At 38.2% G+C, this 14,864-nt stretch overlaps 2 protein-coding genes across 2 annotated transcripts; one reads left to right on the forward strand and one right to left on the reverse strand.

Moving 5' to 3' along the window:
- Window positions 1-1,294: 1,294 nt before the first annotated feature.
- Window positions 1,295-7,685, forward strand: cops4 (COP9 constitutive photomorphogenic homolog subunit 4 (Arabidopsis)). The gene is made up of 10 exons (XM_026173120.1): window positions 1,295-1,475; window positions 3,072-3,151; window positions 3,251-3,402; window positions 3,517-3,620; window positions 3,713-3,866; window positions 3,959-4,109; window positions 4,231-4,401; window positions 4,705-4,820; window positions 4,973-5,057; window positions 7,165-7,685. The coding sequence occupies exons 1-10, from the start codon at window positions 1,402-1,404 to the stop codon at window positions 7,296-7,298; spliced, it is 1,221 nt and encodes a 406-aa protein (XP_026028905.1). The 5' UTR covers window positions 1,295-1,401; the 3' UTR covers window positions 7,299-7,685.
- Window positions 7,686-10,518: 2,833 nt separating this feature from the next.
- plac8.2 (placenta associated 8, tandem duplicate 2) lies at window positions 10,519-14,475 on the reverse strand. The gene is made up of 4 exons (XM_026176882.1): window positions 14,397-14,475; window positions 12,612-12,717; window positions 11,977-12,101; window positions 10,519-10,979 (listed from the first exon to the last, which is right to left on the reverse strand). The coding sequence occupies exons 2-4, from the start codon at window positions 12,694-12,696 to the stop codon at window positions 10,875-10,877; spliced, it is 315 nt and encodes a 104-aa protein (XP_026032667.1). The 5' UTR covers window positions 12,697-12,717; window positions 14,397-14,475; the 3' UTR covers window positions 10,519-10,874.
- Between the last annotated feature and the right edge of the window lie 389 nt (window positions 14,476-14,864).

Here is a 14,864-nt window from a genome sequence, read left to right on the forward strand (position 1 = left end):
TCAGACATTTCTTTATGTATTTTGCATATACTTATATACTTTTTGACTGATGTTGAATATAGATATTTAGTTTTTAACTGATACCACTTGTATATAACTTGGCCTCTGGTGTTGTATCTATTTTATTACTATTACTATTATTCAACATTATTTAGTTAGGCTATATATTTTAGTTATATTTTACTTAAACTTTACACATACTTTTGACTGGTTTGATAAAAATGTCAGCTCAATTCAATTTTATTTACATAGCATTTAAAAAGTAATAAAAAGAAAACCCAGACAGTCAAATTAATCCCTAAGAACAAACACTTGGAAACAGTGGAAAGGAAAAACTCCTTTTTAACAGGAAGAACGTGCCAGAGGGTACAGGGGCAGCCATCCACTACAACTGGTTTGGAGTGTGTTGAAAGAGAAGAGAGCAGAGAGAGAGACAAGGCAAAAGGCATGCTGTGGAAGTCCACCAGAGATTGGCTGTAACTAATGATTATATGTAAAGTGGTGTATAAATACACAGAAAGTAAGAAGAAGTAAGTGATAAGGAAATGCTATTCATAAAAGTAGAGAGGGTGTCTGTCTCCTGAATGCAATCTGGTAGCTGGTTTCTCAGAAGAGGGGCCTGAAAGCAGAGCCTTCAGCCTGAAAGCTGAAGGCTCTGCTTTCCATTTTACTTATAAATGCTCTAGGAAACACAAGTAAGCCAGCAACTCGTGCGAGAAATTCTTTGTTAGGGTGATATGGTATTATGAGGTCTTTAAGATAAGATAGGGCTTGATTATTCAATACCTTGTATGTGAGGTGTAGAATTTAAATGGGATTCTGGATTTAACAGGAAGCCAGTGAAGGAGAAAAGGCCTTTCTAGTCCCCGTCACTACTGTTACTGTAGCATTCTGTATCAATTGAAGGCTTTTCGGGGAGCTTTTAGAACAACCTGATAATAATGCTTTACAACAGCCCAGCCTAGATGCATTAAATACAGAATCTAGTTGTTCAGCATGTCTGTGAGACAGGATATTTTATTGCGCAAAAACAAGAAAGCTCTTCATATTTCAGATGATACTAGTGTTAACAATAGATTGACCCTTTTTTAGGTTAATTACAAAATTAGCAGAAAAAAATGCAACCAAATATAGCTATGATTGTTTTCAGGAAAGGGATGGATAGTTTATAATACTCACCAAGTTTTGTTTAAAAACATATATTAATACATAAAATTAAAACAATACAATAGTTCAACATTTAAGCCTGGTCTAAAATAATTATAATCATTCTTTTCCCTCTTCCGCTCCCATCGCTGGCTGCGTCACTTCCTGGCCGAGCTCTGCGCTCTGACTGCAGACGGAAGGCTCTCCCCTGTCTCGGCAGATGAAACCGGTGTTGACACTTCGACGCAGGCTACAATGGCGACCGAAGTGAGGCAGGAGCTTACACAACTGATGAACTCAAGTGGATCTCATAAAGATCTTGCTGCCAAGTATGTAACGTTAGTTACGGAGAACATCACTCGTTAAAAACTGCAACAGAAACTGCTAGCTAGCAGCTGGTCTGCACAAAGCTAAGCTAATGTTAGCTGCATTAGCCAAACATTCAGATAGAAATGCAATCAGTCTGTCAATGTTTGCTTTTAGGTTTTATCCAAAGTGCAAGGAACATAAAAGGAGTGACTACCCACATTAATTGTTGGTAAAATAATTATGAGAACTGTATATTTTATCACCAAAGCTAACTAGCTAACTTGCTGCTCTTTAGCTACATATTTGGTGCAGAGCACAACATAGCTTTAATACAGTTTGAACAAAGTGATACTTGACTAGAAAACTGCCAGGACACCCTTTGCGTACGTTCTTACCATCCTATAAACAACCATTTTATTAGGAACACCTGTGCATTTTATTAAGTACAACTGTACTGTAAAGTCTACTTTTGCAATTTCAGTTTTCGTCAGCATTGTCCAAAAGGTGATAAATCTATTTAAAAATCTTTTAGGTCCTGTTATATACGTGTTTGTATAAGAAGAAATTGTTTACTGTATCCACAGTATATGCTGATAGTTAATTAAAGTGAAAATATTTAAATACCTGTTTAATAAAGGGAGGTTTAATTCACTCAAGCTTAAATACACTTGTTTTTCACAGAAGTCACAATCAAATGCATCAACTTCTCTTAAGTAAGGGACCACAGACTGATTGCTGTAATTATATGTGAACTGGTGTGTGCATAGTTCTGTTATGTTCACAGCACTTTAGTGACATGTTGATTACAGATTTATTTATGAAATGATATTTACTGAATGGATTGGGTACTTTTCCCTCAATTTTGGTACTTTTTTTGGTACTCATTTCAAAATAATAAATTCAAAATTTCCTCTCACAGAATAAGTCCATACTTCTCAGTTTGTACATTTTGTTATTTATTTACAACATTTTAGTTGTGTCACAGTGTCATCATAGTGTCTGTGATGTTCTGTCATAGTGTTCTACAATATTAAATATTAATTGTAGACTCTTATAGGTTGTGACACAACATCTGTTAGATGGTGCAGTTGACAAATGACTGTTCAGTCTTTTACAACCAAGCAGTCAGGGTTTTTTTTTTAAACTATTTTTTTAATTCATAATAATATATGATGTTTGTTATATCATAAGGGAATACAGTATACATGGGATTATGTAATTTCTCCCACAGATTTACAATCTGTTTCTGGTGAGGGAGGGTTTTAGATGTGCTTTAACAATAAATAATTGATGAATATAAATATTATTGGCTGCTTCATCAGTGAGTCTCTTATACTGCAAATGACTTTTAGTTATGTCATCCTGGAGATTATTTGGGTGTCAGCGGGCCTTGTTCTGCTCTGTAGCCTTAGTGAGCTCATTGTAGCATCACATGGGCAGCCATTAATATACCTTGCCCAAGTAAAGTTAATCTGTGGGAAAACACTGGGTTTCATCCAGTAAGCTAAAATGTATTTGTGTTTCATATTTAAGTTTTAATCCTTCGGTTTTCTATGTAAACATTTTAAACTTACCAGCAAAGTTGGAAGGTTTCTGACCGGTGAAATCTTTTGCAGATATCGACAAATTCTGGAAAAGGCCATTCAGTTTACAGATGCTGATCAACTGGAATCCTTGAAGGCCTTTGTAGAAGCAAGTATGGTGTGCCTGTATTCTTCTGTAATATCTGCTTATTCTACGTCCTTGGTTCATTTTTCAGGAGCATGTCTTACTATTATATTTTACATTCTTGCAGTGGTCAATGAAAATGTCAGTCTCGTCATTTCAAGACAGCTGCTCACTGATTTCTGCACACATCTGCCCAACCTGCCTGACGCCACAGCAAAAGCAGTGTATCACTTCACCTTGGAAAAGATCCAGCCGAGGGTCATTTCCTTCGAGGAACAGGTAAATTTGCTCCAGCTCTCTGACGCAGTGTAAATGGAGGTAACCATTCAGGCAGTTAAGCTTGAGTATTGTCACTGCAGCGCTTAACTGAGTAATGTTCCTCCATCGCCTTAGGTAGCCTCAATCAGACAGCACTTAGCGACCATTTATGAAAAGGAGGGAGACTGGAGAAATGCTGCCCAAGTTTTAGTTGGCATTCCCCTCGAAACAGGACAGAAGTAAGTAAACCATTGTCACACGCAAGTCTTGATGGTAATTGTGTCTTTAAATCCCTGTTTCTTTTGTTTGTTTTTTAAAATATCCCCTTCAGGCAATATAATGTTGACTATAAGTTGGATACATATCTGAAAATTGCCCGACTTTACTTAGAAGATGATGATCCGGTTCAGGCAGAGGCCTACATCAACAGAGCCTCATTGCTTCAGAATGAGTCCTCTAATGAACAGCTACAGATACACTATAAGGTACATGATCTCTTAGTGATTTCATAGTTACATAGTCTTATCTGTTGTTTCAGTGAAGCTGTGTGGATAAGTGCTTCTGCTGCTCTCATTAGGTGTGCTATGCCAGAGTACTAGACTTCAGAAGGAAGTTTATTGAAGCTGCACAAAGATACAACGAGCTGTCTTATAAGTCAATTGTTCATGAAAGTGAACGCCTGGAGGCACTGAAGCATGCTCTGAACTGCACTATATTGGCCTCTGCAGGTATAAGCAGGTGTTACATTTTCAGAAATAATGTAATGAGAACTAATGGAAAACATATAAAGGCATACTACTGATTTACGGTTTTCACACTCTTAACCAAAAATGGTGCAATATTTTTTAGGACAGCAACGTTCCCGTATGTTGGCTACTCTCTTTAAGGATGAGCGCTGTCAGCAGCTGGCTGCTTATGGTATCCTGGAGAAGATGTACCTGGACCGCATCATTAGAGGTAACCAACTACAGGAGTTTGCTGCCATGCTGATGCCTCACCAGAAAGCCACCACAGCAGATGGTAAGCTGAGATACTGGGTTTTACACAGTGAGAGAAATCCTTATTTTCTCCACCCTCATTGAATCAGCTGGTTCACCAGCTGATATTCTTTCTGGTTTTGTGCTCCCTTCGTACTGTGAAACATATTTCTAGACACACTCTTAACTGCAGCTATAATGCCAATGCTATAGTTGACTTGGTCATTGCTCATGATAACTGAGGTCAGCACAGGGCTGTAACCATTTATGCTGGTGCTTGAGGGGCACTCTACACTTAGGTGTTGCAACACAACACCTATACTTTCTTAACTTTGATCTGTTTCAGGCTCCAGCATCCTTGACAGAGCTGTGATTGAACACAACCTCCTATCTGCCAGTAAACTCTACAACAACATCACTTTTGAAGAGCTAGGAGCATTGCTGGAAATCCCCCCTGCAAAGGTGAGATATGAATTGGATTAATGCTAAACTTGTATAAGAGCCACAGTTTTAGTTTTATGCTTCATTGGGAAGTTATAGAACTACTGTTGATAATAAGTTCCTGTTTTCCATAGTGGTACACACAAACTCTAGTTTCTTCTTTGTATCTGTAGGCTGAAAAGATTGCTTCTCAGATGATCACTGAGGGACGTATGAATGGTTTCATTGACCAGATTGATGGCATTGTACATTTTGAAAGTAAGTGATGAAATTGTTTATTTGTATGTTTTACAAATTTTATATAGGTTTATATAGGTATAAGGATTTGACCATGAGATTTTTAGGAACCAAAACACTTGATAAAAGTAATTTAAAGTTGAAATGTATAATTATTTATATATTAACTCATTGTTTATTCATTGTAAATAAAAAATTACAGATTAGCAGATTTTATAAACAGAAGATATGGATAAAATTGCTGTAAAATTATTCCAGAACAATTTGTGTCAGTCTGTGTGTTTTTTACAATTGAAAGCTAATCCTTAGCCACAGTAGAGCAGGCTTTCATGTAATACCAATATCTACCTCAGGATGGTATGGTGAGTCAATGTACTGCCCAACATCAGAGGAAGAAGTGGAAGCAATCAGTTTGTTGTTTTTTGTTTTGTTCTTTTTGCTATGTGCCAACTGTCTAACATTGCTTATTGTGGAGAGCTATGGCCGGAAAAGGTGTTGCTGTGGCAGGAGGATGGTGCACTTAATTAATGTAGCACTAGCTACATTAATCCCTGTGACATTATTTTGCAGCATTTACAGAATAAGAACACTGGTTTAGGTCGCTGCCCCACAGCTCTGTGCAGACACAATGGGTTAGAGAGGAAGAGATTCTAACTCTAGCCAAAATGAACTGAATCACTGTTATCTGTATTCACAAACAATAAATGACTTGGATATAATAAACTGCGCACATAAGTGGACAGAAATTAGTGTACGTTTTAAGTAAAGGTAAGTAAAACACTTTAAGTATGTTTCTGGTGAATTAATTACTACTTATTTAAACAGGAGGAATAAAACACAGATTAGTTGGCTAGTCTAAACCTAAGGGCACACAGTGGGAGTGGTTAAAATTGAGCTCACTAACATTAAATACACAGACACATTTTAAGAACAAGGATAATGTGCAGAGGTGTAGCAACCATAGAGACATAAAGTTAAAGAGCCATATCATGAAGCTATGGGAAAGAGTTTCTGAAGCAAGGTTAAGGAGTGGGGTGACGATCAGTGAGCAGCAGTATTGCTTCATGTTCAGAAATGGCATTATAGAAGCTTTGACAGTGTTGATTGAGAAGTATAGAGAACGAGTTGCACTGTATTTGTGTGGCTCTAGAAAAGTCTGTGACGGGATTCAAGGGAGGAACAGTGGTATAAGGAACTCAGGAGTGGCAGAGCAGTACATGAGGGTGATGCTAGACATGTGTGGGGACAGCGAGACAGTGGTGAGGTAGTAGGAGTGGGAGTTACAGATGGGTTCAGATAGTGAAGATGGATGAGTTTAAATACCTTGGGTCAATTATTCAGAGCAATGGACAGTGCCGAAGAGAGTGTAGGCTGATGGGTGTGAGGAATGAATCTTTACAAGATGGTAGTGAGACACTGCCATGATATGTTGTATGTTGGAATAGCAGTTTAACGGCAGCTGAGAGGAAGAGGTTGGATGAGGTTGGTGGGAGACAGAAGGACTCTAGCCAAAATAACATCTCTGATGGAGTCTCCCACCCCATGCATGTAAGTGTTGCTGAACTGCAGAGCTCCTTCAGTGGCAGACTGCTGGATCCTAGATGGATGAAGGAGCGTTTCCGCAGGTCCTTCCTCCCTGCAGCTGTCAGACTGTACAATCAAAACTGCTCCCAACAAACATAGATATTTACATCAGTGCTGTAATTTGCACTAATCGACCAAACAACTGTTATAACTTGCACATTACTTTTCTCAGTTTATATATAAAAAACCTATACTTTAATCTTAATAACTGTACAGTACTCTGTTTTTGTAACTATTGTCCATGATGTAAATATTTTTTTCTGTAAAAATTTTGTGTGTTTCTGTTCTGTGTCCTGTTCGGTTTGAATATGTGCTTTTATTCTGCTGCTTTTACAACCAAATTTCCCCTTTTTGGACAATTAAAGGATTATTCTATTCTATTGTATTCTCTGTAGGGGTTTGTGACAGTGGCACTAACAAAAAGATAGTTGGCCTGTGGCCAAAGGGGAACACGTATTGTGGTTTTCACCATGGTTCACATGCAAATAGTCTTTGTTTTGAAAGGAAAATGCACCTTCTAATTTTTTTCTTCTGTCTCTGGCAGCCCGTGAACCCCTTCCTACCTGGGATAAACAGATCCAGTCTTTATGTTTCCAAGTCAACAACCTGCTAGAGAAGATCCGTCAGGCTGCTCCAGAGTGGGCCGCTCAGGCTATGGAAACCCAGATGACCCAGTAGTATTCCTAATAGGATCCGTCAGCCCACCCTGAAAGTTTTGTCTTGCTTCTCCCCAAAAAGACATTAAAAAACACCTGCAGTTTAAGTAGTAAAAGCACTGTGGAGATCCTTCTGGTACCAGCATGACTTGTTTGAGATGTGGCATCCATGTATTTATAGGGCTGTACTGTACATTCAGGTGTAATTTCATGTTGTTTACATGTTAAAAATTTGGATATTATATTCAGGTTGTTGACATGTTATAGGGTCAAAAATAAGATGCGCACAACAAACGCATTCTGTTTTTATCTTGATAATACAGCTATATCTGTCAAGTACTTCTTGATTTATCACTTGGCCCACACTGAATGAATTTCAACAGAGTATTAAACTTGGAGCTGAAAGAAACTGCTCATGATCATCGTTTGATTCAAGGTCGCTGTCTGCCTCAGTGGATTTTCCTTTTTGTCATTGACAGTTTAAATATGAAGACCAAATTGATGAAATGCTATTTGAGTTCACTTTTCAGCATCTGTACCAATTTTCTACTCAGGATACATGTTCTGGAAGCATTTTAACAAAAGTTTAGGAGTAGATATCGCTATACTGAATGATACAGACAGTTTTTGAGACAAAAATGTTTTATGGAGATTCAGTGGTATAGTGGTTACCACATTTGAAAGATCGCTGGTTCAACAGGAGGAGATATAAATCCAGCTTGTGGGAGAAATGCGGTAGTGTACTCATGCTGGCCCCAAGCAGCATGGGGCCACCGCCTCTGTTCAAAGATGGTCGTTCACAGTGGACATAGATGGCTTCTTTCACTCCTCTTTGACGCCATCTGTCCTCTCTTTCTAAAATGTGAACATTCGCATTCTGGAAAGAATGACAAAGGTGGTGAACAGAGGCGGTGGCTTACGACACCGACCGTCTGCCATCTATAATCCAGTTTTGAGATCCATTAACGCCCACTCGCATCTTGGGCCATTTGACCTCAGTAAATTACACGATAGGGTGGGGCTAGATTTCACAATAGGTTAACCCGAAACCCTGGGTGATCGTGACCTACACCCGTTTTCAAACCTTGGCTCGTGTGATTAGGTAGGGATCAATAGGGGGTCCCTGACCCTCTTAGGGTTTAAAATCTGGGACTCCTAACCTATTGCTCTTAGAACTGAAGAAGCTTCTCAGATGAGAAGTGAAACATCTTCAAGAAACCTAAAGAAGTCCAGACACTTTTCTTTCCTAGCTCCTTAGACTACGTTGACCTGGACGACTGAGAACCTTCAGACATATTTTCAAGATGCTACTGACGATAAATCGACTTTGGGAAGTCGTATTTTTAAAGCACAAGTCTTGGTTTTTAAATCTAGCCATTACAAAGAGTCAGATGATACTGTACACCCATATGGTAGGCCTGTCCTAAAGCTTACTCTGCTTTATTGTTTTTTTCCCCCCGACACAGTGCCGTTAAAAAAATATCACTTTGCAGATTACTGACATCATAGACAAAATAAGTCATTTTCTATAGGGATTTTACCCCCTAGAAAATTGCTAGTTTCACCTTTTATAAACTTCATAAAGCAGATCAAATATTGTAGACATTGTTGTGTTAGTATAATATTTAAATTTTTTGTGGAAACTGTCCTAGGTCTGAGCCACAAGAAACAAAATTTACAACAGGTTTGAAAATACTGTAAAGAAAGGTCTTATTTCATTATTCATTATGATTGGGGATATTAATTATGATTTCCTTTGGTATGGGATGATGTCAAAGAGTCTGATCTCAAACAGTCCTGATAAAACAGAATCCATCCAGTTATTTTCTTCTGGTTATCCGTGGCTGGGCCACAGGCCCAGCAGCCTAAGCAGAAAAGCTCAGACCACCCTCTCTCTAGCCATCTCCTCTAGCTTATCTGGGGGAGCACCAAGTTCTTCCCAGGCCAGCCGAGATATAATCTTTCCAGCGTGTCCTGGTGTGGCCTCAGATGAACTACAAAATGGCTTATTATACCGTGTCATTGTTAATTTAACAAAAATTAAGCTAAAATGCAGAAGCAGTGTGTGGTGAAAACCTTAGTGCACTCTCACTGTTTTCATAGGGTAAGTAGCAGCCAGGTTCTGCTTAACAAATGTATCTGATAAACTGATCATCACTCAGTTTGACCACCTGTATAAAAGCAGAAGCTTGCTGGTTTGGTACATTAAGGTGTGTATTCTTTGTGTGTATTCTATATCTCGGTCTCCATAGGCACATTGAATGCTAAAGTTCATGACAGTACTATTAAACAAAAAGACTGAATACATATGACGTGTTTGGGAGTGTTGTCAGGAGAAAGACTCTTCCATCTAAAAAGAACATGACTGCAAAATTACTTGCTGACTTCTTGAACAATGTTTTTTGGACAGAGGAGAAAAAAGTAGAAATGTTTGACCATAACGCATAGCACCATGTTTGGTAAAAACCAAACACAGCATATCAGCACAAACACTTCAAACCAACTGTCAAGCACAGTGGTGGAGAGATGATGATGATGATTTGGGCTTGTTTTACAGCCAAAGGACCCGGGAACCTTGCAATCAGTAATCTGATCATGAACTCTTAAATGCAAACATATTCTAGAATCAAATGTGAGGCCATCTGTCCAACAGCTAAAGCTTGGATGAAGTTAGGTCATGTAACACGTAACACTACAATGATTCCAAGCACAGCAGTGAATCTACAACACAGTGCCTAAAACAAAAAATGCAATGTGTTGCAATGTGCCAATGAAAGTTCACATCTCAACCTAATTAAAATAGCAGCTGTGGTAGAACCTTAAGAGAGCAACGCTCAATGAAGTGAAGCAACACTGAACACACTGAACACAGAATTCAAGTTACTGCTGTTAAAAGTGTTTCTATTAGCTACTGAATTATGGGGTGTACTTGAATACATGTACTTCTGCTTTACTATGAATGTATGTGAATATTTGAGTGAATATATGACGGAAATTACTTGAAACAGCAACATTTTGTTTGACATCTTTCTAAATGATCAAGATCTGCTTAACCAGATACAGCTAGTATAACAAGTCTTAACTGTTTGATTCGTGATTCATTGTCTTTCTGCTTTGTTGAACTTGTTGTCTGGAACAGGCTCCACTAACAGCAGACTTAATCGAATAGAAATGAAACTGGATATGAAGTGTACAAATACATTCATACAAATAGATGGAAAAAAGAAAACAAAACAGCACCGTTCAAAATGTAAACAATTTCATTAAAACAGTACAAATTCTGAAGGAACAGTAGTGATAAAAGAAATGCTGTGCTGCAGCTGACTAATGATTAACTGACTAGAAGAGGTTCATGTGATTTTCCCTGTGACTAGGGCAGCTGATACACAGGAGGGTAATCATTTTACAACAAACAGCACTGAGGTGTGCACCATACTTTTCAAAGTATTTAACATTTTTATTGGAAAGGGATGGGTTAATGCTTCACCAGCACTTTATCTGGAGTATATAGAGATAACAGTAGCTTTTCCATCAGAACATCAATGCCATTAATATTTTGTAAAATACATTTTAGAGAGTTTACAAGACTGTTACTCTTTCAGAAAATGCCCTGCTCCTTGCGCCGGTTGATATCTCTCTTCAGCTGGCAGGTGGTGCAGACGGGGCAGCACATGGCCATCATAAAATCGTTACACATGGAGCCCTGGAAACACACGCAGTAACTCTTAGAAGGTGCAGCCTCAACCTCAGTGAAGGGAAGGGAATTAGGCTAATGACACGACCAGAATTTATTTATATGAAAAACCAGGGTTGGATTACAGACTTGATCAAAATGTAAGTGTACACATGCTATCATGCTGTGTTTGCATCAAGCAGAAAGTTGAATAAGTATACAAGCAATGGAAAATTGATCAATGCACTAAATTATATGACATTCCTGCTTCAGAGCCTATATCAGAAGCATCAAACTCAAGACCCAGGGGCCAAAATTGAAACAGCAAAGACTCCAATCTGGCAAAATTTTTGGACTTTTAACTGTGTTTTCATAACTTTTCCTGCTAATAAAGATCTCCCACATGGCAATTTATACAACACCAAAGGGTTAGAGTTAACCCTAAACATCCTATTTTCACTGCTATGCACTACTAGAAATTTCTGTGCTTATTCCAGTGTTGTTGTTTTTTAATCAGGACATTTTCTATTACAGTATTAAGATAAATGTGAGCTGTCTGTGGCCCACAATGTACAGTGAGTTTGACATCCATGACCTAAATGAATCTACGTTGCAATACTATGGCTTAAACAGGGAAGGAAAAAAAAACATAATTGGACAGAACCACATTATTGTTTTTAACCTTTGTTTCTCTTAATCTTCGAATATATTTTGATTAATCTTGGGTAACATGTTAAAAGTACTTGTACTTTTTACATGATCATTTTCAGACATTTAGTAATTTGACTCTGACAGCATTTTCAGTTTTTCTCTTTTTATAATATAGGAGGAACATATTTGACTTACAACATGATGGTAACAACTTAATTATTAGTTACATACAGCAGGAAATAGGCTGTTTTCACTCACAGTGAAACAGGTAACTAAAAGACCACTTCTTTGGTTCTAAAAAGGCCTCAAATAGACTTAAATTGGCGAATCCTGCAGAAAGCTTGGCTACTGTTCCTGTTGTCCACTGAAAACTTACCTTGATGTTGTATTTGGTCCTGTAGACGCTACGGATGGGCATGCCCAGACCACACAGGCAACACTCGCCCATGTCACTGGCAATGGTACAGCCGAGGCAGCAGTAGCACCAATAGCCAAAGCAGCCTAAGGCAGGGAGAAAGTGTGTTAAAGGAAGCACTTACAACTTAAATCCATTATTATTGTTATTGTTATTGTTATTATTATAAGTATAGCCGCTCTTCATACATTCCATTAAAATATCCATTCCCAGTTAATTTTTAATATAACTGATAAGGGAAAAAGATCCACAGTCCTTATTTTACATGAGAAAATGCATTCAAGTTTCACCAAGTTTCAGTGGTTTGGTATCCATTTCTTGTCAGTTCCTTAACAGCCCTGAAACCTACATTCATACATTCAGATAGACATTTGAACATAATATATTTACTTAAAATAAGGACTGAGGGTTTGTTTCCACCACACGAACATGTAGATGGAGCATTACAAAGGCCAGTATGAACAGAAAGAAAACCTGCTTTAACTGTTCTTTTCTTAGGTTTGAAAAAAAAGTGTATCCAATTATATCTTGCTGCAAATGCTGTCTCAACTTTGTGCATATTTTGAGCTACAGAACCAGTAAAGAAGGTTACTCACAAATTCCAATGTCATCACAGCAATCTAACACGCCTGTCTGGAATTCAGAAGTTTCATATTTGCCTGGTTGGTTGACCACAGCCATGATCACGTTAAAATCTTCTTTCTGTGGGATGAAAAGGGGTTATAGTTATTGTTTGAATATTGTATGTGAGGAAGAGGAACACTACACAGTAGTGTTCCTACTGGTTCATATTTCTCTTTATTATTCTCGGTGCTTCCATATATGTTTTGGCTTTACTACTTCCACATACTTCACATACACATACTTCAAACAGCATTCAAACTATAAAATGCTCTCAAATTATTGGGATATTACTATAATTTAGCTTTTTCATCTTGACCATTTTGATAAAATCCCTGTTTAACTTTTATCGCATTATGATGATTCTTTTAGAAAATACATGTGCTGCTATGCAATTAAGCTACAGTGTACCACTCTAGCCTTTTGAATCTGTTCCTCATGTAAATGGCCTGTATTTGTATAGTGCTTTACTTAGTCCCTAAGGACCCCAAAGCGCTACATTCAGTCATCCACCCATTCACACACTGGTGATGGCAAGCTACATTGTAAATGGTAAATGGCCTGTAGTTGTACAGCGCTTTTATTAGTAACTCCTAGGGACCCCAAAGCGCTTTACACACCCAGTCATCCACCCATTCACACACACATTCACACACTGGTGGAGGCAAGCTACAGTTGTAGCCACAGCTGCCGAATGTAGCTACTACAATTGTAGCTACATTGTAGCTACAAGACACTGGCGCCACCGGGCCCTCTGACCACCACCAGTAGGCAACGGGTGAAGTGTCTTGCCCAAGGACACAACGACCGAGACTGTCCAAGCCGGGGCTCGAACTAGCAACCTTCCGATTACAAGACGAACTGCCAACTCTTGAGCCACGATTGCCCACCTGGTCTGAACAGATTCTTCTTACTGGCTCGATTTTCAGTCTTCCCACACATATTATATATCAAAACAATGGATTTTGTATTTGAATTCAGAAAATGTGACAGAAGCCTACAGACAGAAGCATCGGGTTAGCACGTTGTTAAAGCAGGCCATACAAAAGGCGTCATACGTTTTGTAACATGGCTTCTGAGTTACAAAATGTTTGAGAGCAAGTCAAGGCAGTTTTCCTTTTTCAGCTATTTAGTTGCCGTACTTCACAGGTCATATATCTTTAATAATTCATTTTTTAATTATACACTGTCAACACTCAGAGTCCCTTCTCTGTTCTGATCAAAATTAAATAGCCTGAGAAAGCATACACAGGCTGCCTCTGATGGTAGATTAAAACTGAACAGATTTAGCCCAATGACTGTACAGAAGGCACAGACTGTGACTGCTGCAGAAACACAGAGGCCACGCTCTCACAATCGCTGTTCACTCCATGCTGTGTGAGTGTGTGTCCAAATTTGTAAAAATTGTTAGGTATGCACTTTTTACCTTAGTTTTGTGCTGCTTTAGTTTGTCTACAGGCTGTTCTTTCTTGCTTTTCTAAAGTTTCTGCCCATTTTTCACACTTGGACAACAAGTAGTTTTGACATAACTTCAGCTTGTTCAGCTGTTTTCAGCTGGCAGTTTTGCTCTTCCAATATTTTTGCTAAATTAGTTTCTGCTAAGTTATTACAATTCAGCAAATTTTCTAATATTGACTTTAGCTTCTCCAGCTGAATATTTTAGCTACACAGCATTCACACTGCATTTTTGCAGGAAATGCAAATTTTTCTAGTTACTTTTTTCATTCCTCATGGATTTGTTTTAAGGAGATTAATCTTACCAGCTGGTTGGACAGTTGAAGGATTCTGACCAAGAAGGATTGTCCAGACCATGAAGCAGCTTGAGCCTTTATAACATATAAGAGCAGGTGACTCAATCACCTTTGCTGCTGTGACGAGATAACAACAGCCACAAATCAGCCCTATATCTTTATGTCCGGTTATGGTAATAAAACTTAACTGCACTGCGTGGTTAAGTCAAAGTCATAGACAAGTGGGATGTCCCACGTGGATCATATAATAAATTTAAAATGTAATCTTTTTTATAGTTTGCTTTTTTTTAATTTCAGGATGAACATTTAGAAAATTTCATGTAATAAAAAATCATTCAGAACAATATATTTACAGGCTCTGAAACTGTATTAATATTATCTTTTGAATAATTTGTGAATGAAAATATGTTTTAAGGGCTTTATTTTTATCATCTTTTCTCCAGTAGCCTTTTAACGAGTAGCCATATCTTTGGCCGG

This window comes from Astatotilapia calliptera, chromosome 7 (assembly GCF_900246225.1).
Source record: "Astatotilapia calliptera chromosome 7, fAstCal1.2, whole genome shotgun sequence".
NCBI classification, from domain to species: Eukaryota; Metazoa; Chordata; class Actinopteri; order Cichliformes; family Cichlidae; genus Astatotilapia; species Astatotilapia calliptera.

Excerpts from the sequence above, each read along its gene's own strand:
- cops4 (XM_026173120.1), top strand. The coding sequence starts at position 1,402 with ATGGCGACCGAAGTGAGGCAGGAGCTTACACAACTGATGAACTCAAGT. Across the intron at positions 3,621-3,712 it reads CCCCTCGAAACAGGACAGAA|GCAATATAATGTTGACTATA; the intron begins GTAAGTAAACCA and ends TATCCCCTTCAG. Across the intron at positions 5,058-7,164 it reads TGGCATTGTACATTTTGAAA|CCCGTGAACCCCTTCCTACC; the intron begins GTAAGTGATGAA and ends TGTCTCTGGCAG.
- plac8.2 (XM_026176882.1), bottom strand. The coding sequence starts at position 12,696 with ATGGCTGTGGTCAACCAACCAGGCAAATATGAAACTTCTGAATTCCAG. Across the intron at positions 12,102-12,611 it reads CTGTGATGACATTGGAATTT|GCTGCTTTGGCTATTGGTGC; the intron begins GTGAGTAACCTT and ends TCCCTGCCTTAG. Across the intron at positions 10,980-11,976 it reads GGACCAAATACAACATCAAG|GGCTCCATGTGTAACGATTT; the intron begins GTAAGTTTTCAG and ends GTGTGTTTCCAG.